The 27631-nt window shown below is 44.9% G+C and overlaps 1 protein-coding gene across 5 annotated transcripts in view; it reads left to right on the plus strand.

The window, feature by feature from the left end:
* The window catches only part of MYLK (myosin light chain kinase), a 220829-nt gene that overhangs the window by 80994 nt on the left and 112204 nt on the right, over positions 1-27631 (plus strand). For all 5 annotated transcript variants that reach the window (XM_050781565.1, XM_050781570.1, XM_050781566.1 and 2 more), the window contains exons 3-10: positions 488-695; positions 13267-13315; positions 14209-14374; positions 15728-15893; positions 17879-17897; positions 19089-19624; positions 20202-20408; positions 27495-27629. In XM_050781565.1, coding sequence (XP_050637522.1) covers positions 488-695; positions 13267-13315; positions 14209-14374; positions 15728-15893; positions 17879-17897; positions 19089-19624; positions 20202-20408; positions 27495-27629 — 1486 coding nt within the window. The remainder of the gene's footprint in view (positions 1-487; positions 696-13266; positions 13316-14208; positions 14375-15727; positions 15894-17878; positions 17898-19088; positions 19625-20201; positions 20409-27494; positions 27630-27631) is intronic.

The following is a 27631-nucleotide window of genomic DNA, read 5'->3' on the forward strand; positions in this document are numbered from 1 at the left end:
GCATCCGTGAGCTTGTCCCAACTGCAGAATCTCAGGCCACAGCCCGGACCTGTAGAAGCAGAATATGCATTTTAACAGGATCACCAAGTGATTTATTAGCATGTTAGCGTGAGAGGCACTGGTCTAGAATCCCTACACTCAGTCCTCGCCCCCTGGGATTCTAATCTAATCGGTCTAAGGTGGGGCCTGGGCACTAGTGTTTTTTTTAAGCTCCCCTGGATGATTCTAAAATGCTACTGGGCTTGAGAGTCATTTGTGTAGTGGGCTCTGGAGCCAGGATGCCTGACTTTGCCACCTTCTACCTTTGAGACCTTGGGAAATTGCCAAAACTCTCTGTACCTTGATTTCCTTATCTGTAAAATGAGGATGAAATGGGGGTGTTATGAGGATTAAATGAGTTAACACATGTAAAGCACTCGAACAATACCTGACACAGAGAGAGTACTCATGAAATACAGGCTCTTACCCTTTCTTCTTTTTCTTGAAGGTCCGGGGTTACCCAGAGCCCCAGGTGACGTGGCACAGAAACGGGCAACCCATCACCAGTGGGGGCCGCTTTCTGCTGGACTGCGGCATCCGGGGGACCTTCAGCCTAGTGATTCATGCTGTCCACGAGGAGGACAGGGGAAAGTATACCTGTGAAGCCACCAATGGCAGTGGTGCTCGCCAGGTGACAGTGGAGTTGACAGTAGAAGGTGAGTTCCAGGAGGCCTGAGTCCAGGAGGGAGCTGAGCTCTCAGTTTCCCCAAGGCCTGCAGCTCCTGCCTTAGCCCTCTCTTGAAGGATGGAGGAACTGACAAGAGAAAACACACCCCATCCCTGAACTCAGGACCTTCCAATCTAATGGGAGAGATGTGGTCCCTGCGAACAAGGGAGGCATCCAGGAGACAATGTTTGTCAAACTAGGTATCACCTGTCTCCTGCTTGAGCCCTCCCCTGGCTTCCTCTCACACTGCAGCTGAAATCGGACTCCTTAGGATGGTCTTACAGAGCCCCACCCAATCTGGCCCCTCCCTAGCTCTCAGACCCATCTTCTATCACTCTGCGCCTGCTCAGCACACTGTGGTCACACCCGCCTCTGGCCCTTCTTTGAGCAAGGCTACAGGGCCTTCACCCTCGCTGTTCCTTCTGTAAAGGAAGAGCCCTTCCCTCAGCCCTTCACCTGACATTCCCTTCACATCCTTCAGGTCTGTGCTCAGATGTCCGCTTCTTGGAGGCCCTTTCCTGACCATCCCAGCCCTATGATTCTCCATCCTCTCACCCCACTCGAGGTTTTTCTTTTAGGACGTATCACCATCTCACACTGCAGTGTCTCCTTCATCCCGCACCACTAAATGGAAAATTTAGGAGGAGATGGACTTTCTCTGCTCCTTGCCTTATCTCCAACATCTAGAAAGCTTCCTGGCACATGGTAGATACTGAAATATTTGAGGAATGAATGAACAATGTTTATCATAATTAACATCATCTTTAGCGTCATTATGAAATAATACATGCTCATTATTAAAAATGATGTAGCTCAGAAAAATATGTAGGAAGTAAACACATCAATGTGTTAACATATTAGTTAAAAGTAATTGCAAAAGCCACATTACTTTTGCACCAACCTAATATTCTTGTCTTTTTCCCTGCTCTGTACTTTAAAAAATTCTGTTAACTTTAAAACTTCCAGGAGAAGCATTGGACCATAAGTAAAATGTTTTTTTGCTACTAGTGTGTCCTTCTGCCATGCTGAAGCCACTCCACTGGAAAGAATATCTCTAGTTCAGGCTCCTGGCTGATATTTAAAGCCTTTTATATGAGGAAGGACATGGGGTCTGTCAGCCCATCAGAAGTAACACAAGGTTCCCTTGACCCTTCCCGGCCTTTCTAAGCCTGGAAGTTTATAAATCAAGGCTCAGACTCATTTCTCCTCTTTCAGAAGACTGTCCTCCCAATCTGGCTTTCAGGGGACACTAGATGGAGAATTAAGGTAGTCAGGGAAGGTTCCAGAAGGGGGTGAGGTGCGCCTGGGCCAATGGCCACCCTTTGCCCTGTTTTCCCTGTTTCCCCACACCACAGAAGGGCCAACAGGCTGTTTCACAGAGCGGAGCATGCATAGTTTGGATGCTTTCCTTAAATTCTTTAACTGAGTGACTCACTTACTCTAATGACCTTTGAGTGCTTGTGGCTGGGGCATTCCAGATGGAAAGTGACCCCTGCTCAAAGCCTCAGGATGGACCTCAGCTCTGCCATCCTGGTGCTGTGCTTTCCCCTACATGAACCCCCTTTCAGTGCCTGAACTTTGTGTTGACACCTACAAATAAAAATTACCCTGTTCCCTCTTCTGAGTTCCTGTTTAGAGCTAGGGAAACTGAAGGAGCACTGAGTTATGAGTTTGTGCCAATGAGATACATGACTCTAAACCTCTGCACCTGTCTTTCTGCAGGATAAAGGGTTTGACTTTGGTGGTCTCTACAACCTGGACTAGCCCTTGTTTTCTGTGATCCACATTAAGGGAGGACTGGAGTCTATTAGGAATGCAGGGGAAACATATAAAACCTAGATAATATGAAAACCTTTTCTTCAGTCCCCACTATTCAGGAAGTGAGATCTGATGTCACGATCAAGCGGGGAAATGTTTAGTAGCTCATAGTACTCAGGGCAGGGGAAAGGGAATCAGGCTGAGGGCTGTAAAGGATGGAGAGCAGGCCAAGGCTCTCAACCCCTCCCCTCCCCTTTGGTTTTCATCTGGGGAGACTCAGGCCCTCAAATTAAAATTGAAATACAGTTAATCAAAATAAAATTAAGACATAAAATGTGAGATGCTTTCAGTCTTCTAACTCTAGGAGATAGAGAACAGCCTAAAGGATGCAGCTCTTTAAATGTGTGTGAGTCCTATGTACATTCTGCTTCTGCAGCAAGGCCGGTTTTAAGCTCATGTGTGATTTGGGGCCACCCCAAAGACCTAGTCCTGAAAGAGTCCACTCTGGGCCCTTCTGCCATGGATAAGTTGTTGGCTGTGCCAGGCTAGCCCAACCCTTTACAAAGGAAAACTAGCAGCCCACCTGCCTTCCCTCCAGCTCTCTGTGCTATGCTTCTTACTTGGAGTGAGCAGAGGTCCAGGAATTCAGAGTGTAATTCACATGTGGAGTTTTGTAATCCTTTAGTGGTCAAGTTTAGGAGGCAGTGTTGAGCAATGGAAAGAAAGTCAAATGGTCTTGGATTGAATTTTAGCTCTACTAATTTCTAACTATGGAGAAATTAACCTTCCTAAGCCTTACTTCCTTTTCTGTGCCTTGGAGTTCATGGCTGCCCCACAGTGTGGTATAAGGATAAGCACAGCTAGTAGCAAATAGCACCCAGAAAGTGGTAGCTTCATCATTATTTGAACTGGCATTTGCATCCTTAGAGCTACTTATAAAGGGAAATCTGCAAGAGAGAAAGATTCCTCATCTGACTTTCAATTTGGTGATCAGGCCCAAGAAACATTCAGGATCCCCCAAGAGAATGAGTGCCTTGATGAGAGCTATGCCTTCATCAGGGCCTTACATGATGGAAATGAACTGTGGTCTGAGCCCCTGGAAGCCTCTCTGAAGCCAGCTCTGACACTTGCCCACCTCCAGAGGGCAGGTCATGAGGCTTGGTGCAGAGCAGGGGAGACATGGTACCTGCCCTCTGAGAACTTCTTCTCCAGTGGAAGACCACAGACCTGTCCTGTAGAGATTTAATGTGAGCCATATATAGAAACTTTTTTTTTTTTTTGAGACAAGGTGTCGCTCTGTTGCTCAGACTAGAGTGCAGTGGTGTAATCTCAGCTCACTGCAGCCTCGACCTCCTGGGCTCAAGCGATCCTCCCACTTCAGGCTCCCAAGTAGCTGGGACTACAGGCATGCACCACCACACTGGGCTAATTTATGTGTATGTATGTATGTATGTATTTATTTATTTATTTTTCCGAGACAGAGTCTTGCTGCGTCATCCAGGCTGGAGAGCTGTGACACGGTTGACACGATCTTGGCTCACTTCAACCTCTGCCTCCTGGGTTCAAGCAATTCTTCTGTGTTAGCCTCCCAAGTAGCTGGGATTACAGGTGTGTGCTATCACGCCTGGCTATTTTTGTACTTTTAGTAGAGATGGGGCCTCACCAGGTTGGCCAAGCTGGTCTTGAACTCTCCTGACCTTGTGATCCGCCTACCTCAGCCTCCCAAAGTGCTGGGGTTACAGGTGTGAGCCACCGTGCCAGGCCTTATGTATTTATTTTTTTAAAGATGGGTTTTCACCGTATTGCCCAGTGTTGTGTAATCTTAAGTTTACTAGTAGCCACATGTTCAGATATCAGGTAAAACTCATTTTAATAAAATACTTTATTTAACCTATTAAATCCAAAATATTACCATTTCAATGTATAATCAATATAAAAATTGTTAATGAGATATCTTGCATTCTTCAACATCTGGGATGTATTTTACACTTATAGCGCACCTCACGTCAGACCAGCTATAATGGCAAGTGCTTAGTAGCCACAAGTGGCTAACAGCTACTGTTTTGAACAGCGCAGTTCTAGAAGCTGCCACCTGAATAGGAATAAACAAGGTTTACACAGAACAAAAAGAGAAAGCCACATGGATGAACAGGTGTTGATATGGTTTGGATGTTTGTTCCCTCCAAGTCTCTTGTTGAAATGTGATTCCCAAGGTTGGAGGTGGGGCCTGGTGGGAGGTGATTAGATCATGGGGGTGGATCCCCCGTGAATGGCTTAATACCATCCCCTTGGTGATGAGTGAGTTCTCGCTCAGTTAGTTCACGTGAGATCTGGTTGTTTAAAAGAGTCTGGGACCTCTCCGTTCTCTGTCTTTCTCCCTCTCTTGTCATCTGACATTTCTGCTCCTGCTTCACTTTCCTCCATGATTGTAAGCTTCCCAAGGCCCTCACCAAGAGCAGATGTTGGTGCCATGCTTCTTGTACAGCCTGCAGAACCAAGAGCCAAATAAACCTCTTGTCTATGTAAATTACCTAGCCTCAGGTATTTCTTTGTAACAATGTGAGAACAGACTAACAGGTGGTGAGTAGTCCTGGGGTCATCACACATCCACACAGTGAGCCTCGGACATGATGTAGAGTGAGTGCCCAAATGGTGGGTGTGCCCCAGCCCCAGTGGTCTCAGTCTGAGAAGGCCTTTGACACTTCAAGGACCAGAGAGTCACTGCAGGTAATAAAGGGTTAACTTTAAGGACATAAGCTCAGGAGCCCAGGGAAAGCCAAACTGGCAGCCCCCAGAGGAGATCCAGACCTCAGATGGATCACCCACCTTACAGGATTGGTTAGTGCAAATGCATGTGCACAGAAATCACCTGGCGAATCTGGTTGATATGCAGATGCTGATTCCACAGGTCTGGAGCAGAGCCTGGGAGTCTGTACTTCCAGCCTCTAGTTGATGCCATGCTGCTGGTCCACAGACCACTCTTGGAGTAGCAAGGAGGGATTTAGTTACATATGTGATATATTCCACCTAGTACAGTGATTCTCAAACTTCAGCATGCATCAGAATCACCTGGAGGGCTGCTGAAAACTGACTGGGCTGGAGCCATCTGCCTGGGTCTCCCCTCCCAGATGGTCCAAGCACACCTCCCCCGTGCCCCCAGCCACCTCTCAGTGCCACAGCTCCTGCTATCTTCACCCGCATGAAACCACTGCGGTGCAGACCAAGGCTCTGACTATGTAAGAGACAGAGAGAGCCAGCCAGCGGGTCACCTAGACTGTGACAGCAGAAGGGACAATGACCCCCTGTCCCGAGCTTTAAGGGAGAAGAGTAGCCCTGATGACCACTAATGCAGCTCTGGAGGTGCCACTGACACCAGGATTCTTGGGCCACCTTGAATTCGTAGGAAATGCCCCTGTGCCATCTTTTGTTGCCACTGCCCTTTTTCAGGGACAGATCTCAGATTCCTTTTATCTTCACGTTGGTGAAGTTTTAAGTCCATGTCTATACTGGCTGAGTTTAAAATTATTGTGTTCCTCCTGCATGTTTGTCATGGCTCTTCTTATTTCTTTCGACTGTCTTCCTTTATGTAACTTGTCTACCCATCTGAAGGACCCACAATTATATTTCCCATTTATGTTCCTTATAAATGCTTTTCAGCCTCTGAAACTCCCCAGTGACTCTTCATTTTCTAGGGGTATATGCCGTATTTTTTAAAATCTAGACAGAATCTTAAAATGCTCTGAGTTTTTGTCCTTTTCTGACTCATTAGAGTTAACAATATAAATGTGATAGAGAGGAATATTATTTTTTTTTTTGCCCCACCAGGCTCTTTGCTGTAAAATAGTCACGTGTTCGAAACTGCCTTGGCAGAAGCAGCCTTACTCATGTAGTGTACAAGAGTTAGCTGGAAAGTTACTTGGTCTCATTCTTTTATATATATATATACACACACACACACACACACACACACACACACACACACACACACACACACACACACATATGGAGTCTCACTCTGTCGCCCAGGCTGGAGTGTAGTGGTGTGATCTTGGCTTGGCGTGATCTCAGCTCACCACTACCTCCGCCTCTGGGGTTCAAGTGATTCTCCTGCCTCAGCCTCCTGAGTAGCTGGAATTACAGGTGCACGTGCCACCACGCCCAGCTAATTTTTGTATTTTTAGTAGAGACGGGGTTTCACCATGTTGATCAGGCTGGTCTTGAACTCCTGACCTCTTGATCCACCCACCTCAGCCTCCCAAAGTGCTGGGATTACAGGTGTGAGCCACCATGCCCAGCCTCATTCTGTTCTTGAAGGATGACTTCCAAATTTCCTTAGGTGGACTCTTTCCTCCTTTAGCTTCACCATCCACTTTGCCTTTGCCTCTTTTTCCCTCTAAAATATGCATGGGTTGCCCTTGCTGGCCCAACTTAGATTTTTGCCACTGAGGCTGCCTCCTTCTTTTTCCATCTCATATTCCTCCACCTCCTTCTCCCATGTCCACCCTGGCCCTTTGTGGATTTAGGCTTTTCCCAGTTGCTTATAGTTCTAGCCTCTTCTTCATTCCTCAGATTTTATTGAACATTGTGCTGGGATATAAAGAACAATAAAGCTCAAACTCCTAGCCTCAAGCAGTCCTCCTGCCTCAGCCTCCTGAGAAGTTGTGACTACAGGCACATACCACCATGCCTGGCTTCACAGTTCTTTATACTTGAACTTATTTGTGTTTAAATTGTAAATAAAGCTGGGCATAGTGGCTCACGCCTCTAATCCCAGCACTTTGGGAAGCCAAAGTGGGCAGATCACTTGAGGTTAGAAATTTGAGACCAGCCTGACCAACATGGTGAAACCCCATCTCTACTAAAAATATAAAAATTAGCCATATATGGTGGCGGGTGCCTATAATCCCAGATAGGAGGCTGAGGCAGGAGAATCACTTGAGCCCGGCATGGGGAGGCTGCAGTGAGCCGAGATCATACCACTGCACTCCAGCCTGGGCGACAGAATGAGACTCCATCTCAAAAATATATAAAAAATAAAAATAAATAAATAAATTGTAAATCGGTATTTTAAATGTTTTTCTTCTCCACTAGAACTGTAAGCTCCATGAAGGCAAGACATGTCTCTTTTTATCAGTTACTGAATCCCCAGGGTAAGGAAACTAGCACAGGGCCTGAGCCATGATAGGTCTGCCCTGTAGAAAGAGCTCAGTAAATATTTGTTGACTGCCTTTGTATCTGCCTTTGGGACTTCATCCCCTGTACTAAGAAAGGGATTCAGTTCCTAGTATATATAAGCACTAGTCAGAGCTTCAACAAGCAGGCTGACATGTACAATAAAATCCAGAATAATATCTGAGCCTTAAAAGAAAGGCAGAGTGCTTCAAAGAGGAGAATCTCTGCAAAAATGTTACTCACATTGAGCAATTTCAGTGACCTTTAGTTTTGACTTTTTTCATTCCTTTTTGCTTCAATACCGAGTTTAATATTCAACCAGAAATTCTGGTTCTAGGCACTTCTCTAGAGGTTTTATTAAGCCACTGGCCCTAAACAGAGACAGTATCACCCTTTAGGGGGCACTTAGGAGATGGTGGTCCTTTTGGTTTCTCAGTAATTGGGAGAGTTGCCGGATTTAGGGGGCAAGCACTAGGGGTACAGGATGGGCTTCACGGCAAGAATATTTTCCCAGTTCCTCACAGTCCTACCAGAACAGACGCCACAAATATATAAATCGGTGGTTCCTTAGTCTTCAATAATACAAAAAAAAAAAAAAAAAAGTCTTCAAGACATTGTAAAACAAGCCCAGTAACTGAAGAAATGGTCATCGTCTAGAGGGAAGATTAAAAGGAATGAAGCTGTAGCTCCAAAATTATTGAAAAATTTACTCTGCACAAATTTTCTACTAAATGAAATATAACATTTCTATCTATATCTATAATTATCTCATATAATTGTATATATAGATAGTGCTGTTACTATACTATTGCCCTGAAAATGTGGACCAGAAGAGACTTAAAACTCTTAATATTAGAAGCAAATAGTATTAAGTTAATGGACATGCATAAAATGTAGGCATCTTATTGACTTTTATTGCCATCTCACATTTTTTAAAACTTTGGGGAACAGTAATAAATCTATATTGTAAAAAGATTGTGTATTGACATTATTTTTTAGAGATGACTGGTGTTTTCATCCTAACACATAGTCTCTTGTTATCACTGTTTCTTCGTCCAAACCATTCACTGAATGTATATTTCAAGGTAAGGTGGGATTTTACCTTGAAATCCTGTGATAACTTTTACTGTGATATCTTTTTTACTACTCAACCCCATATCATAAAACGGAGAACTGTTTTAACACCACATTGATACATTAATCATCTTTCTAAAAATGTTCTCTACTTCAGTGGTCTGTAACTTGTCTTGCTATGTTATCTTCTTTTAAAGTTATTTTCTTCTTTCTTTTTTATATAATACATCTTTTTAGTTGAGTATTCTAGTGTCCACTTGTAGACCTGTGCTCTTTCGCTTTCTTGTGCTACTTGTACAGTATGATTTTTCATCACTCACTTTTAGATCTAAACATACATTAGGAGTTAATGCAAGAATCAGCCATTTCATTGTCTTCTAACGTGCCTGAGCACTGACATATTGAAATGGTCATGCTTGAACAGTTGCATATTGAAATCCACATTTTTATAATTTACTTTCCCTCTATATCACTGTAATGCTTTAGTTAAGGCTTTACATTTATTTTCTTTTTGAAATTATCACATATGTATATGTGAGATTAGAAGGGAATTTTGATCAGGGTGGCATGGGGGTATCAGTTAATATGTGTTATAAAAAGCAGATATTTGTTCTGATAGAGTGGAGAACCACTATTTTAATCCTCAAAAAACACTTTGAAGTTGGTTACAAGTAGGGTGACTGCTCCCCACTTTTCCTGCAACAGTCCTAGCTTTCTCCTGTTATCCTGGCATAATTATTAATTGCATCTCTCTCAGTGTTGAGAATCTGTGTTTGGATGATAAATTATATCACCACACATTTTTAGAAGCATTTCGGCTCCTTTCAATTTTGATCACATTATTCACTTTTTGAGCAGTATGTTCTGACCCGATTCAGTCTTTCTGTATCACTTGACAAACAGAGCTAGGTCCACCTTATCCCTTCCACCACTGAACTTCCCAATCCTAAGACCTGCCAGCAGTTTCTTTTACTTGTCTTTGAAAAATCTAAGATCAAATACCATCAGTGTCTTGTTCTCTCCTTTTTCTCAGCAACTTGCTTCTGTCCTCACCAATTCTCTTAACTCACTCTTCTATTTTTTGCATTTCTACTTTAATCCCCTTTCCACTTATTTTTCTACATAACCTTACTGTTCTGCCAGATTTTCATACTTTTACAAAATTAATTTTGCCTTATCTAACAATTTGCAACTTCAGATTTTTCCTATAAATAGACCCTGTTAGTAATTTTAGCCCAAATTCTTTAATATGAGTTAACAGAGATGTGAACTCTCTGTTAACTCATATTAAAATAAGCATCCATCAGTTCCATTTTTAGCTGACTGCTTTATGTGTTATGTTTTCATCATACCCTCTTACCCTGACATAGAAGTATCTCTCCCCAGCATTCTTTTGTTATTCTTTGGGGAAGTGGCATGTTTTTGCTTTTATTTTATTTTTTAAGGAACAAATGAATTTAAGCCTTTTGGATTAAGATGCTTAGCTCCCAAGACTTTTTAAAATGTTCAGTCTATTTTTTTTATTGTGGTAAAATATACATAACTAACATAAAATTTACCATTTTAACCATTTTAAAGTGTACAATTGTCATTAAGTGCATTCACAGTGTTGTACAGCCATCACTGCTGTCTCATTCCAGGACTTGTTTATTACCCCCGATGGAAACCCCATAACCATTGAGCATTAATTCCCCATCCCCTCCTCCCCCAGCTCCTGGCAACTATGAACCACCATCTTTGTCTATGGATTTGCCTCTCCTGGATATTTCATATGAACAGAATCCTATAATGCATGGCCTTTTGGGTCTGAGCTCCTTCACTTAGCACACTTTTTCAGTGTCCATCCATGTTGTACCACGTGTTAGTACTTCATTCCTTTTACAGCTGAATAATACTTCATTGTATGGATACACCACATTTTGTTTATCCATTTATCAGTTGATTAGTCTAATTTTTATGAAATCCTTATTCCCAGATGAAATGACTGATACAGTAGCGTGGGTAGTGCAATGGATGGTACACAGATATTTTGTGGTAAAATGTTAGAGCCTGGATAATGCTGTTGTATAGAGCATGTTTAGAAGGCCCTATCCATCCTCTATTTGGATGCCAGATTTTACTTTCTTCCTCCCTGCCCCTTTTTTTGCAACTAGATGATGTTTTTCATGTTTTGTTTCTTCTTTACCATTGTATTTATAGGTTTTAGAAAATACAGCTGAGTAAAATTACTCCGAGTCCCACCACCCCCAAAGTAATCAGTATTAATAACATGATACCTTTTCTTCTGGTCATTTTCCTGTCTTTGGGTATTTTAGTTTTACCTAATTATGATCACATTAAATAGGTAATTTTGTATGCTGCTTTTTCTGCACAAAATGTATTTATTTAACAAATATTTAAATACCTACAATGTGCTGGGATTTGTTCTGGATACCTCTGATGAGTGAATAAAAAGTTCCAGTGGGGATATGGGTTGGAGTCTTTAGCATACAGATGATATTTAAAGTTATGGGACTAAGACCTCCTGGGGGAAATTAGATGGAGCTGGGGAGAGGCCCAGGACTCAGCCCTAGGGTGCCCCAGCGTGCAGAGATTGAGCAGAGAAGGAGGTTGAGAGAAGATGGATAACCTGGTAAAAGCAGGAAAGTCTAGAAGAGAAAGCACTTTGAAGGGGAGTGGGACCTTGTGTCAAATGCTGCTGAGCTTCTGAGTGAGATGGAGACAGAGTGTCAACCATTGGGTTTGATGAGATTGTGGTTGGGATGGAGCCCAGTGGCGCAGAAAGGATCACAGCCCATGTGGAGTGTGCTGAGAAATGAATGAGATAGTATCCTAACATGTACCTGCACGTTTCAGATATTCTTCAACATAATTTAATGGCAGAATAAGACGTCTAATTGTACATTTTACATAACTACTTATTTTCTTCCTACTCACTGACATTTATGTTGCTTCTAACTTTCACTATTACAAACAAGATCAAAGCGAATACCTGTGTAAACTTTCTTTTCTAACTTGAGCGTTTTTTCCTTTGAATGGAGTCACAGAAATGGAGGTGCTGGCCCAAGAGCAGAGCATCATTAAAGCTTATGGTTTTTCCTCACTCAGATATTTCCAGAAGGACTGGACAGTTGGCTCTGCCTCCGGCAGCGTCTGAGGGTCCAGCATCTTGACTGTCAGTTGGGTCCTTTCAAAATAAATCTCTCCTTTTATCAATTTAGAAGTTACTTTTGAATAGAGAATGGAATGACAAAAACCAAAACACTTTAAAAAATGAAAGCTATACATAGCTCACTAAGTAATGTTAAACAGAAATGCCTGTATAGTAATCACCAGTTATATGGAGCCACAACTTAAATGTGATGCGAGTGTTTGTTATTAATCCCTTTTCACTAAGGTTCTGGTGGAACCTTAAACCAGGTGTGGCTGATGAAAATATTTAGCCATGATTTTTCTCCTCCACACCTGTGTTCTTACACAGTCCTATAAATGTGATCAAAGTTAAGGAAGTTTACCCTTTTGCAGTAAACACCTGCAAATTCCCCACAGCAACTGTCTGCTGATATCAGAGGATGACTCTACCCTCCCTGGGGCAGGGTTTTATAAACATCCCCAGCTTGTAGCAAAAGGAGAACAACTTTCAGGGTGATCATCATCTCAAAAACGACCTATTCCTCCCACCACACCCCTCAAAATAAAACTCCCACTACTTTAGAGTTATTTCGTGGTCACACTGTTAATCGTCCCTCCCAGCTGCAGGAGCTGGATGAAAGGAGCTGACCCCAGCTGCCTTGCTGGCTTTGCTATTTAATGGCTTCCTGCCTAGCATGGCGGCAGCTCACCCAGGATCAGGAGCACCCAGTAGGACAGCGCCTACTACAGCCGCATCATCTCACCTAGGACTGACTGGCAGTGCCCGGCATAGCAGCGCCTTGCCCAGGACTGACAGTGCTTAGTGTGGCAGCACTGCAGATACTGCAGGAGGTGCTGGCTCTGCTGTAGCTTATCTACAGTGATCTGTCCTGCTCCCTTTCAGCTACTTTCCAGGCCTTAAGTGGAAGAATGGAGTGTTGATTGTGTCAATCAAGAACAGGTGTGGTAAGAGATAGGCGTGGACATCTCCCTCCCTCCCTTTCACTGAGAAAATGTTCTGGAGAGGTCCTGGATCACTCCAAATAATCCCCAAAATGGAAAGTAGAGCATGCCACCTAACAACTCAGCAGGGTGGTTGAGAGCTCTAGAATCTGGCAGACCTGGGTGAATTTCTGCGCTGTTTCTGACTCTATGACTATGTGTGGATGACTTAACTTCTCTGAATCTTATTTCCCTCATCTGTTTAACAAATAGGATAATGTAGCTTCATAAAACTGTTGCAAGAAATTCACATGATAATGTATGTAAACACCTACCATAGTATCCATAGTGACACAGCCCATGCTCAATCAAGATTAATAATCACCATCACTATCCTACCCACCCCTGCTGTTGAATCTTTTTTACTTTCATTGCTCCAAGTCTGTGGCTCAGACCTGACTCATCAACCCTTTTTCTTGCAGGAAGTTTTGCAAAGCAACTTGGTCAACCTGTTGTTTCCAAAACTTTGGGGTAAGTCCTGGGTGTTCAAGACAGAGTAAGGGTTGGATCGCTTTCCTGCTGACTTGAGCAGGATAGGTCTGGGGAGTAAGTCTTCTTGGCTCTCCTAGGTTATAACAACCACAGTGCGGAGCCTAGTGCAATGAGATATGTCATTTACGCAGCACCTCCTGACCTGCCTGCCTCTGTGATTGGCCCCTTTGACTGGCCCAGCTGCTAAATGCTAAGGAAGTGGGAGAGGTGGCCAGAGTCTGCAGTGGACTCTAACAATCAAGGCAATAGTCAGAAGATTGAAATAAGCAAACCCAGAAGAGGCAGGTAATAGTAGCTGCTGTAATGGACAAGCCTCAAATCACAGTGGCTCAACCCAGGGAAAGTTTGTTTCTTACTCAAGGAAAGTTCAATTCAGATATCCTGGAACAGGTGGAGAACCTTCCACATTATCTTCCAAGAGCCCAGGCTTCTTCCATTTTGTAGCTTCATCTTCTGTGCCCTTGAGCCCGTGCTGGGCCTTCTGCATCTCACCAGCAGAGTGGACGAGAGACTGCAGAGCCTCACAGGAGGTTCTTAGGAGTCGGCCCTGGAAGTGGCATACAGCTCTTCCGCTTATGGTTTCCTGGCCAAAATCCAGGCTTTCAGCCAGAGCTCAGTGAAATTCAGGCATACCTAACTGCAAGGCAGGCTAGTAAATGAAGTCTAGCTGCATGCCCAAGAGGTAGAGGAAATAGGTTTTGGTGCCACACATTTTTCTAGAGAGAGCATGAGAAAGTTTCTGAGGCATAAAACTGGGAAGGCTACACTTTGATGGCTTTTGACCTCAACTTAGTGCCTTTGGGTGAGGTGGAGAGAGGACGGTTGAATTGCTGCCTTGTCTGGGACTGGATTCTCTGCCAATTTCCTTACAGGGATAGATTTTCAGCTTCAGCAGTGGAGACCCGTCCTAGCATCTGGGGGGAGTGCCCACCAAAGTTTGCTACCAAGCTGGGCCGAGTTGTGGTCAAAGAAGGACAGATGGGACGATTCTCCTGCAAGATCACTGGCCGGCCCCAACCGCAGGTCACCTGGCTCAAGGTGAGGTTTCTGTCTGCCCTGACCCTGATCCAGCCTGTATTAGTCTGTTCTCATGCTGCTAATAGACATACCCAAGACTGGGTAATTTATAAAGAGAAGAAGTTTAATGGACTCACAGTTCCACATGACTGGGGAGGCCTCACAATCACGGCAGAAGGCAAATGAGCAAAGTCATGCCTTACATGGTGGCAGGCAAGAGAGCGTGTACAGAGGAACTCCTCTTTATAAAACCATCAGATCACGTGAGACTTATTCACTATCATGAGAACAGTACGGGGAAACCCGCCCCATGATTCAGTTGCCTCCCACTGGCTCCCTCCCACAACACATGGGAATTATGGGAGTGACATTTCAAGATGAGATTTGGGTGGGGACACAGCCAAACCATATCACAGCCTTAGGGACCCTGAAAATTCAGGGTTAGACCCTTCAACTAGTAGGAGTCTTTTGATTCTGTTCCTCCTGTTTCAGGTAGTTCTCAGGGGTTTTCTGTATGTTTGTTAGTGATGCATGTTCCTGCCCCCATTACAACTCTCCCTCTGTTACTCAGAACACAGTGTTCTGACAATTCTCACACTCACAAAATAACAGAAAACTTCTGAGTCAAGACAGGCCCTGACAATCTCAAGAGAGTGGACTGTGAAGTTAGGGTACTAGGTGTCAAGCCACGGCTCCCTGGTTTATAAAGCCTGGGAAGCTGGATAAGTCATTTGATTTCTTGGAACCCTGGTTTCCTTATCTGTGAGACAGAAATAATACCACCTGCCTCAAAATATTGTCGGGAGGCTCCATGTGGAAGGGATTTATAAATCATTCAGGGCTGAGGGAAGTGAAGCTTCAGTGGGAGAGGTGGGCGGGCAAGGGAGGCAGTGGCATGGGGTTGGGGATGGCTGTTAAACAGGGCAATGAGGATCCAAGGGGAACAGGTAGAGTCATGGCCAGGGGAATAGGTTTTTCGGGGATGGAATGCCTGGGTAAAAGTGGGTATTGACACCTTTTACCTGCTTCGTAATTCTCTTGAACTCCCCTAGGAAAAGACTAAAAGAAATAGGGAGCTAAGGAAAAACTGAAGTGAGGAATATGGGGTTTCCTACCTCAAACTCAGCCTCCTTTGAAACCGTTTCCAGGCATCTGCTCTAAGTGGGACAGAGCACCACACCACATCCATAGACCTCAAATCAGGGCCCCTGAACTGTTTCAAGTCGGCTCTCTGAGCACATTGACAGGGCCCACAGCAGAGGTGCTGCTGCCCCGGCCCTGGAGTCTGTCCCGCCAGGATTGGCAGGAGGCAGGAGGACACAGCCAGAAGGGAAGCAGATTTGTATGACCAAGTTACCCCATTGCCATCCACAGGGAAATGTTCCACTGCAGCCGAGTGCCCGTGTGTCTATGTCTGAGAAGAACGGGATGCAGGTTCTGGAAATCCATGGAGTCAACCAAGATGACATGGGAGTGTACACGTGCCTGGTGGTGAATGGGTCAGGCAAGGCCTCGATGTCAGCTGAACTTTCCATCCAAGGTATCGACCAGTGGAGGGCTAGTGCAGAACAATCCCTGCCTGGTGCCACACCCTCCTAGAGGAGCTGCTTGTTCACTGCGCACCTGTGTGTGTATACACGTGGCCCACTCACACACCCAGGCACTCCCCAGGGGCAGATCTTTTTTTTTTCTCTCTCTCTTCAGACAGAGTCTTGCTCTGTCGCCCAGGCTAGAGTGCAGTGACATGACGTCAGCTCACTGCAACCTCTGCCACCCAGGTTCAAGTGATTCTCCTGCCTCAGCATCCTGAGTAGCTGGGACTATAGGCACACGCCACCACGCCTGGCTAATTTTTGTATTTTTTGTAGAGACAGGGTTTTACCATGTTGGCCAGGCTGACCTCAAGTGATCTGCCTGCCTTGGCCTCCCAACGTGCTGGTATTACAGGCGTGAGCCACCCTGCCCGGCCGCCAGGGGCAGGCCTTTGACAAGAAGAAAGGGTGAGCAGGGGCAGCACAGACCTGGCCACGGGGAAGATGTCCTGTGCTTGGCTGCCACCTTCCCTTGTGTTCCCCTACTCTCCCCCTCCATGTCTTCAGTCCTTTCTTCTCACCCGGACTCGCTTTTGTATCTGTGATTGCCAACTGGAAGAATGAACGTTGCTAACATCTTGCCATCACCCCAAATTTAACCTGCCCAGAATTTACTCATAGTTTACTCTGTCCTTCAAGTCAGGCAATCCTTTGACTTGACTCCCTCTACCAGGGTTCCCATGTTTCTTCACACCGAGACTGGATTTTCCAGCATCCTTTTGACCCCTGCCTCTTTCTCCTTGAGTCATCAGCCCTGTCAGTTCTTCCTTGGAAGTCTCATTGAACACGTCTCCTCCTTACACTTCCTTGGTTCCTGAGGAGGTCCAGGCTGGTCCTTCCAGGAGGTCAAGGAAGTCCAGGCTGAGGAGGGAGTGCGTGGATGGGGAAGGGGCTGCACGTCACTTTACTGGAGCAGGAACTCGGGGGTCAGGAAGGGAAGTGGCTTTCAGTCCTTCCTCCTTCTGTGTCCCCCTCTTTTCTTCTGATTTTTCTCTTCTGCATCTCCTTCTCAGAAACGATTCCTCCTTGCTCGTTACTTTTTTTGGCCCGGATATTTTTCACAATCTACAGAGAGAAATATATTTCACAGTACATTGCAACCCAAAACATGTATATGTAGGTGAGCAAGTTTCAGGAAACCATCCCGACTGTACTGTGCACAGTGCGTGCTGGTATTCTCTATTTCACTTGACATCATTAAAACAAGAAATCCTGTCCTGACCAGAGAACCTGACTTGGTGGCTCACTGCTGGATAAGGAGCTGCCATCAGACACCCAGAGAAATGTGTGCCTGCCCTGGCGTTGAGTTAAAAGCTGTTCCCTCCTGGTGGACTTCATGACAAAATATGGTGCCTGATATTTGTTTTAAAATACTCAAAAACAAACAAAAGAAAATAAAAATGGATAGATAAGACCCGCAAAATGTGATTATCTCCTTAATCGTGGTGATGGCTGTCAGGGTTTGTTCTGTCTTTCTACTATTGTATGTTTTGAAATCTACCATGATAAAATTTGATAAAAAATATAGCAGGAAAAATATGTATTTTATGTTTTTTCTTTGGAGAACTGGGTAACATTAACAGTGTGCTTTTCTGTACAATGGTAGGCTACAGCGTTTGGGTTTGGAATTTTCAGTAGATGTTTGTACCTGGGTTGGTTTTTTTTCCTTCTGTTTAGTGAACAGAAATAGATTCCATGCCCTCAGGATATGGTAGCACCAGCCACTATTAAAAAGCCCAAAGGACAGCACCTGAAGCTTTGACAATGTTCTCCAGAGCTGGGGGGAACTCACAGGCCAAAGACGTTCAGCACCAGGGAAGCTGGAAGGAGCCAGCAGGGTGGGACCACGGTGATGGGGAAGTGTCTGGGGAGGGAAAGCTTGGTGCATACGGCATTCTACTAACAGTCTTTCCACCCTTCCCCCTTTTTCCAGGTTTGGACAGTGCCAATAGGTATGTCTAGGCTTCGTGACTTTTATATTTTCCATCTTGAAATGCCCTGCAAAGAAAGAAGGGATGTTATCGAGAAATGCCCTGAATTTCTGAATCATCTTATGGGACAGAAGAATTGGCCTTTTGGAGGGTGTTGTTTTATTTTGGGTGTTTTTTCTTGTTCTCCTAGTGTAATATGACACACAGGTTCTATCTCAGGTTGCTGTCAGTATTGAGACTGGAAAACTCTATCACCACCTTTCTCAGTATCTACACAGTCTTTTCTCTGGTTAGCGTCCTGAGGAAGAACTGCTCTGAGAAGGCCACCGTCCTCATTCCAGGGCGGACTCTGTTCCCTCCTCCAGCCCAGATCCAGCAGGAGCCTCTTTCCTGCGTGTGAGGCTCGGTGCTAGATGCTTGGGTGTGCAGGGGTGGGCGTAGAGGAGGGCTTCGGCAGAGCTACACGAATGCTCGTTACCAACTGGGATGTGTCTGTGAGGAAGGACAACAGGAAGGCACTGATTAGAATAGAGGGGCCAGGAAGCCGTTTTGGAGCTTGGTATTTGAGCTCAGACCTGTGCAAAGGAATGTTAACTGGTGAAGACAAGCTCAGGGAGTGTGCTCCGAAAAGCAGGGATAGTGTGTAGAAGCTGTGAACCAAGAGGTGAGCCCATGGGGACCCAGAGGATGCCAGTGTGGCCACAGCCTGGTGAGTGGTGGGACGGTGTCTGTACGATCAGGAGCAGCCAGAGCTGGCATTCCTGTGGGCCCTCTTGTGGGGCTCAGTTTCATTCTTAATGTAGTGGAAAAGCTGTTGGAAAATTCTCGGGCTTGAAATGACATAATTTGATTAATGTTTTTAAAAGATCGACTATAGTCGCTGTATAGAAAATAGATTAGAGAGGGCAGAGTGGACATGGGACACCGGAGGCAGGGGTTGAACTAGGGAGGCACCAGTGGAGAAGGGAAATGTAGGGAAAGCAGGGCTCTGCAGGGCTGCAGGACAGGCACTTGCCGGGAATGGCTGCTTGTGCTCTGGCTTGGGAAACTGGGCACACTGCAGAGAAAGATGCTCTGACTTGCTCTTAACTTGTGGGCTTTTGTGACCCCTGGAATCCGTGCTTGTGATGAGTAATGTTTGTGAGTAACCAGATGATCATTCTATTCTCCCCTCTCCTCACCCACCCTACCCCCACCCTCACCACCACACAGGCCATTTGGGAGAGAAACAAAAGCCACCAATTCCGACGTCAGGAGGGAGGTGACCAATGTAATCTCAAAGGAGTTGAAACTGAACAGTCTGGAGGCTGCAGCCGAAAGCAAGAACTGCTGCAGCCCCCAGAGAGGTGGTTCCCCAGCCTGGGCTGCAAACAGCCAGCCTCAGCCCCCAAGGGAGTCCAAGCTGGAGTCATGCAAGGACTCGCCCAGAACAGCCCCGCAGACCCCGGTCCTTCAGACGACTTCCAGCTCCATCACCCTGCAGGCCGCAAGAGTTCAGCTGGAACCAAGAGCACCAGGCCTGGGGGCCCTATCGCCTTCTGGAGAAGAGAGGAAGAGGCCAGCTGCACCCCGTCCAGCCACCTTCCCCACCAGGCAGCCTGGCCTGGGGAGCCAAGACGTTGTGAGCAAGGCTGCTACCAGGATAATCCCCATGGAGGGCCAGAAGGATTCAGCACTCCCCAAATTTGAGAGCAAGCCCCAAAGCCAGGAGGTCAGGGAAAATCAAACTGTCAAGTTCAGATGTGAAGGTGAGTAGAGGTAATTAGGGTCACCGTTGCCAAAATGTAGCCCCTTGGTGGCCACTCCCTTCCTTCAGCACCCAGCTGGTCTGCACCTCCTATATCCACACATCTTCTTGGACTAGCTCCCCTAGAAAACCACCTTACGGGGCCTTCCCCTCAGGAGAGACTCATTGTAGAAATGCCCTTTACTCCGGAGGGACCCCTAACAGCAGCCTGTGGTTTGCTGTTGGATAGAGTACCGGCCCTATTCTTACCACCCTAGAAGAAACACCCTCATTATTGCCAACATCAGAAAACAAACCTCATGGTCTCCTCCGCCCTTTCGTCCCCTTGCCTGGCTTTGGCCGACCTGGAGACCTGGCCCATCACCCTGTATTCATCCTCCTCAAGGCCCCTGACTCTGTCTCAGGAGGTTTCGTCTTGTGGAGTGTGGTTGAGGGTGAGGAAGCAGACTCAGAGGTGGGAGGGCAGCTCCACACCAGACTGAGCCCTTTCCTCCAGCTCACGCCTTCCCCGCCTACCTCACAAGCACGGGATGCTCTCCAGGGCACAGGGAGCTCTTGTTCTTCACCTGGCCCTGTAGTTTCAGGGATTCCAAAGCCTGAAGTGGCCTGGTTCCTGGAAGGCACCCCCGTGAGGAGACAGGAGGGCAGCATTGAGGTTTATGAAGATGCTGGCTCCCATTACCTCTGCCTGCTGAGAGCCCGGACCAGGGACAGTGGGACATACAGCTGCACTGCTTCCAACGCCCGAGGCCAGGTGTCCTGCAGCTGGACCCTCCAAGTGGAAAGTGAGTACACTTCTCCGGGTCACCCTGCATTCTCTGTGAGACAACCAGTCATGGGGTGCTTTACCTTCTGCAGATGGTTCATCTCCTATAGTCCCCTGCCTTGGTGCACAGCCCGACAGATATGTCACCCCCAACCACATGCCAGGGCCAAGTATGTTGCTCCAGGCCAGTGATTCATAATCAGGAGTTCACATCAGAATCACCTCAAAATCAACATGCATGGCCCCACGCCCAGCCCAGCTGACAGCTGCCTTTCCTAGGTCCCTCAGCTGTTCGAATAGTATTGTGACTCACGTTTGTAACCACAGAGAACCGAGTGTTCATTAAATATACAGGTTTAGAGTAATGTGAGATGATGTGGGATCCCACATCTTTTATGTTTATTGTACTGTCTGTTTATAAAAGTAATGTGTGTTCATTGTGGGGAGTTTAAACAATATATAATCTTATGACTCAAATAAATTATATTTTAATGTTTTTATACAAACTTACCATTGTGGTATTTGTATACTGCTTTCTATCCCAATTTGCTCATGTGATATTAACATCTTTTTATACAATTCTTGGAAAGCATGACTTTTAGTAGCCATATAATATTGCATGGAATGGCTGTATCTAATTTAGGTATGCTGTTATTTGTTGAATTAATTAAATTGTTTCCATTTTCACTATTATAACATACCTATGATAAATATTATTGTACCTGTCTATCTCTATAAAATTTCCCCCTTACTCTAAATGCATGTGTAGGCCCTCCACCCATGCCATACACTTGAGAAATGTATTAACAAATACCACAAGAGTAGAATCTGCAAATTGCAGGCTGCTGGAAACTGTAGAACAAATAACTTTCACCCATTTTTTTTCCACATACAAATTGCAAACAAACAAACAAAAAAAGACAACCTACAGAAAACTTAGATTAAAAGGTATATAGTAACATCAACAATTACAATAATTTTTGATAATCTTGTACCAACTCTGACTGAGATAATCTTTAAAAAGTTTTTATGGGAACATCAAGAAAACTTGGACACTGATAAGATTTAATATAAAGGAATTTGTGGTGTTTTAAGATGTGATGGTGGTCTCATTACTTTTTTTTTTTGTAAGTTCATCTGTTTGAGAGATATATCCTGAGTTATTTACTGGTGAAATGATATGGTTTTTTGTATTTGACTTAGAAATAATTCATGTTTGGGGAGCACTGACAGGAGTATCAATAAAATAATATTGATAACAAATAAAAGTTGAGAGATCGGTACATAGGAATTCACTACACTGCTTTGTCTACTTTTGTCTATGTTTGAAAATTTTCCTAATGCACATTTCTAAAAGAAAAAAAAACTTAGTGATGTATCCATATAGTAGAATGCCAGACAGCATCCTGTAGACTGATGCCAAAACATGTTCAAGATGCACTAGGAAGGGAGAGGAACAAAGTACAGGCCCACATATAAAAGGAAGAAAAGATCTGTGTACACACATGCAAAAGATGCCTGTGTGTGCAGAAATCATTTCTGGAAGAGCACACAAGTCCCTCTAGGAAGGGGAACTGGGCGTCCACAGGAAGGAATGGGGCATCTTACTTTTCACTGTATACTATTGATTCACTGGGATTTTAACTATTGTTTAACTGGGATTTTTACTATTCTTGTGAATTCCTTTACAAGAAATATTATCCATGCCATTTGGAGGTGGGAGTGCCAGTAGGAAGAGTTCACAGGTCTAGGAGATCAAATCTCATCATCCAGGCCAGGTTTCTGTCCCTGCGTGGGGGACAGAAATATGGTGTCAGATCCACCACAGGTTAATGGCGTATCCAGAGCGCCTAGATTCTCCTGTGGCTTCTTCTGCTACGAATTTGTCTAAGTCTTGTAGAGGACTATTTTTAGCCTGTTTGCATCATGGGGTAATATATCTCAGGTTGATTCCCTATCTTGTTGTGTTTTGTGTGACAACTTTGAGATATAATTCACGTAACATAAAAGGCACCCTTTTAAAGTATACAATTCAGTGAAGTATACAATTCAGTGTATATATTCACAGAGTTGTGTGGCCATCACTATCATCTAATTTCAGAACATTTTCATTACCCCTCCCAAAATATCCTACCCATTAGCCATCACTCCCTGTTCTCCCATCCCCACAACCCCTGGTAGCCACTCATCTACTTTTTGTCTCTATGGGTTTTCCCCTGCTGAACATTTGATGTTAAGTGGAGTCATTCAGTATATGGCCTTTCGTGTCTGGCTTCTTTCTCTTAGCTTAATGTTTTCGAGGTTCATCCATGTTGTAGCAGGTGTTAGTACTTCACTCATCCGTGTGGCTGAATCATACCCTGTCGTATGGATATAGTGTGTTTTGTTTATGCATGCATCAGTTGAGGTCCATGTGGTTGTTTCTACTTTTTAGCTATGGTGAAAAGTGTTGCTCTGCACATTTATGTACGAGTTGTTTTCAATACCTGTTTTCAGCTTTGAGGTTTAGCCAACATATATTGTTGGGTCATAAGGTAATTCTGGATTTAACCCTCTGAGGAACTAACAAACTGTTTTTCACCATTTTACATTCTTCTAGCAATGTATGAGTGTTGCAGTTTTTCCACATTCTCACCAATACTTGTTATTTTCTTGTTTGCTTGCTTGCTTTTTTTAAAAAACAAGGTCTTGCTTTGTCAGTGGGGCTAGAGTGCATGGTAATAGCTCACTGTAACCTTGAACTCCTGGGCTCAAGCAATCCTCCTGCTTCGCCTCCTGAGTAGGTGGGACTACAGGTGCTTGCCACCACACTTGGCAAATTTTTTTTATTATTTGTAGAGGTGGGGGTCTCACTATGTTGCCCAGGCTGGTCTCAAACTCCTAGACTTGAGTGATCCTCCCACTTCAACCTCCCAAAGTACTAGGATTATAGGCATGAACCTCTGCACTCAGCCTGTTTTCCATTTTTTCATTATAGCCATTCACAATCATCTATTTTTTTTTTTTTTTGAAACAGGGTCTTACTCTGTTGCCCAGGCTGGAGTGCAGTGGCATGATAATAGCTCATTGCAGCCTCAACATCCCAGTCTCAAGTGATCCTTCCCACCTCAGCCTCCTGGGTAACTGGGACCACAGGCACGTGCCACCATACTCAACTAATTTTGTTTATTTTTGTAGATACAAGGTCTCACTATTTGCCCAGGCTGGTCTTGAACTCCTCGCTCAAGCAGTCCTCCCACTTTAGCCTCCTAAAGTGCTGGGTTTACAGGCATGAGCCACCACACCCAGCCTGAGTGAAATTTTGATTTGCATTTCTCTGATGACTAGTTATTTTGAGTATCATTTCATATACTTATTGGACATTTGTATATCTCCTTCAGAGAAAAGCCTATTCAAATACTTTACCCATGTTTTAATTCGGTCATTTACTTTTTTATTGTTGAGTTGCAGGAGTTCTTTATATATTCTGGATACAAGTCATTTACCAGACATGATTTACAGTAATCCTCTCTCATTCTGTAAAGGCTGGATTACTTGTCATGTGTGGCCACAGAAGTCCCTGCTTAGTTAGTTTAGCTAATTGATTGAATGGAGAGTTCCTTTAACACCTTGAACTAACACTTTTCCCTGCCTTTGCCAAGGGGCTCTGTGTGTGTGTTACACCCATCTTCCGTGCTCTGGCCAGCAGTTTACAGGTCTGCTTTAGCCTTTACTTTCTTTTTTTTTTTTTTTTTTTTTTTTTTTTTTTTTTTTTTTTTTTTTTTTTTTTTGAGACGGAGTCTCGCTCTGTCGCCCAGGCTGGAGTGCAGTGGCGCGATCTCGGCTCACTGCAAGCTCCGCCTCCCGGGTTCCCGCCATTCTCCTGCCTCAGCCTCCTGAGTAGCTGGGACTACAGGCGCCCGCCACCGCGCCCGGCTAATTTTTTGTATTTTTAGTAGAGATGGGGTTTCACCGTGGTCTCGATCTCCTGACCTTGTGATCCGCCCGCCTCGGCCTCCCAAAGTGCTGGGATTACAGGCGTGAGCCACCGCGCCCGGCCAAGCCTTTACTTTCTGCTTGCACCAAAGCTCCAAGTCAGCCAAAGGTGAGACAGGAGGGCCTTCTTACATCTTCCCTGGGCAGGCTCACAGCCCTGCACATCCATGTGGGCTTCTCAGTTCTCAGGAATCTGTCAGAGTTTTTCAAAGTCCTGGACATCTCATTCCCCAGTTTTTCCTTTTAAGTTTTTTGATCAGACTCTTGTTAGCCCCAAATGATATTGCTGTCTCAAGTAGCTGTAATATTAAACAATTGTTACTGATTGTTTTTAACAAACACCCTGGAGATGGGGCCATCCACACAGAGTAAACTCTGAGTCAGGTTAAATAAAGACAACCCTGAAAATGGAGCTATTGAAGGAGCTGCCAGACAGGGCAAATAGTGACCATTTTCTTAGGGATGGGGTTTTTCAGGAGCTCTGAACCCATCCTACCTCTTGCTAAGTGGCTGATTTTCACAAGTACCATAGGTACTGTTGGTTTTCAGAGTTACCCCAGAGCTGGGGCAAGGGGGACAAGAGTGAGAAAGCACATAGCTTGCTGTTCTTACCAAGATTCAGCTGTGTGTTTTGTTTTTGTTGTTGTTGTTTGTTTTTTGGGGGGTGGAGGGACAGGGTACTGTCGTTTGGGTTTTTTTGTTGTTTATTGTTTTTACTTTTTAGAGACAGAGTCTTGCTCTGTCACCCAGACTGGAGTGCAGTGGCGTGATCACAGCTTGCTACAGCCTCAAACTCTTGGACTCAAGCAATCCTCCTGCCTCAACCTACTAAGTGAGACTACAGGCACATGCCATCATGCCTGGCTAATATTTTAATTTTATTTTTTTGGTAGAGACAAGAGTCTTGCTGTTTCCCAGGCTGTTTTCAAACTTGGGGCTCGAGCAATCCTTCTGCTTTGGCCTCCCAAAGTGCTGATATGAAAGACGTGAGCCACCACACCTGGATGTTTGTTTTTAATGAATGCTCTCAGAATGTTGCAAGCCTGTGGTTAATTTCTGGCATTCTGAAACCATTGCTTTTGACTCTTTTTGCCAGTATTGTTGTTGCTTTTATGGAGGAGTAGATCTTCAGAGGTCTTTACTCTGCCATTCTACATCCTATCTTCTTGATGAAGACACTCGCTTTTCTAAAACTTCTCCGGTTCCTAAACATCCTAGTTAATTCTTGGCAGATGAGTTCACCATGAAGCAGGTCATCTGATGGGTGTTCTTTTAGCTACAGACTTCTCTCTTTCTGTTTTCCTACACTGCAGAATACCTGTCTGTTTCCCTTCCCAAGACTTCTCTTTCTATCCTTTCCCATCTTCACAAGGATCTAATCTAACAATGATTTACTCCTCCACCACTTCTTCAATCTTTCCCCTTCCCTTGTTGAGAGACCTATTTTTTCTCCCTACAAGCATGCTCTAGTTGTCCCTATGCTGAAAAAGAAAAGAAAATCTTCCTTCCACTTGAGAGCCTCTCGAGCTCCTACTCTATCCCTACTCTCTCTTTCATCCCTAGACTATGTTTGCTGCAAGTGGAGTCTCTATGTGCAGCTTTTACTTGATAGTAAAAGCTAACACTCACTGAGGATGTGCTATGCTAGGTTTTGTGCTAAATGCTGTACCTGAATTGTTTCACTTAGTTATCCCAACAATCTTATAAGAAAATCATACCCATTTTCTAGATGAGAATACTGATCTTTAGTAAGGTTAAATGACTTGTCCAAGTTCACAGGCCTTGTAAAAGAGAATATATTTCTAACCCAAATTGACCTTGCATGAAAGCCTATATCCTTTTTGATAACTCCCAAAGGCATTTCTCTAATGAGGGAGTTCAACATTGGCCAAGGGAAAGGGAGGAGAGGGTGCCTCCCCACCTCCTCCGGGTGGTCTGTCTGACCCTTCCTCAGTGCCAGGCCTGTCCAGGTACACCATCACTCTGTCTTGCCACTGCCCTCCCATCGCCTACCCTCCCCTAGGATCTGGAGGAGAAAGTGCAACTGTACAGTCAGAGCTGGCTGTAAAACCTGGCTTCAGCATCGAGTTCAACTATGGGAAATTAGCAACTTCATCTGTGAAATGAACTCAAGAGAACAACCTAATGGCATTGTCACAATCACATCTTGAAAAGTACCTGGCACCTAGTAGGCCCTCAAATTTTATTAGTTTTCTTGCCCATAAACCCCTGCAGTATAATATGGCATTTCCTCTCATCTCTGTATTGAATAGGCTGTCTTGAAAAGCACCATTGATATATCTTCTAAGCACCAAATCCAGTTCCACCTTTTCTCAGCTATCAGCCACCTTGACACACATACAGCATGTTCTGGTTGTCATAGAAGAGATTATTCCTATTGCTCTTAATTAAGGTCCCCAAACTAGAAAATGTCCCCTAAGTCACTGATGTAGAAGGCTTTTGGAAAGTTCAGCTCAGCAGTTCTCAACCAGAATGTGCATTCAAACTACACACAGGCACCATTAGTGCATATCCCCAGGTCCCTGGCAGCTCTGAGCCCTGACCTAGACTGGGGCTCAGACTGTGCTTAGAAAACTGGAGCACGTGTGAGTCCTTTGATTCAGTTCTGGAATTGGAAAAAAATCGTAATAATTTAAAATGGAAATGGCCTCACCTGTAGGCCTGTGGCTTATACAAGTAAAAAGATATTCACAAGATTGTGTAATCACTGATGGGACATATTAAAGAAGATAAGAGACACTAGAAAGGAGAAGTAGGACCGACAAGGCAGAAGGAGCTCTCCGGAGGCTCGAGGGTAGCAAAAGCCAAGGCCAAACAGGAGGCACCTGGATCACAGAGGAGAGAAGGCTCCAGGTTCCAAACACCCCAGGGCTAGGGTGTTTTGTGACTATGAAAAAGCCCCTGCTGGTGACTCTGCTTTAGGCTCCAGGTCCCTACACCACTGGCGCTGCCTGTTTCCTAAGCGTGAAGAGAGATAAGGCAAAGGCAGGCTGCCAAGGGTCCCCAGGTGTCCAGGACAGTGAGGCGTGCCTGGGAGGCTGGGGTGACTGCAGGCATCACCAGAGCGGGCAAGCTGTGATCTGAGCTGACCTGTCCTTTTCCCTCACAGGGCTTGCTGTGATGGAGGTGGCCCCCTCCTTCTCCAGTGTCCTGAAGGACTGCACTGTCATTGAGGGCCAGGATTTTGTGCTGCAGTGCTCCGTACGGGGGACTCCAGTGCCCCAGATCACTTGGCTGCTGAATGGT

Source organism: Macaca thibetana, chromosome 2 (assembly GCF_024542745.1).
Source record: "Macaca thibetana thibetana isolate TM-01 chromosome 2, ASM2454274v1, whole genome shotgun sequence".
Lineage (NCBI taxonomy): Eukaryota > Metazoa > Chordata > Mammalia > Primates > Cercopithecidae > Macaca > Macaca thibetana.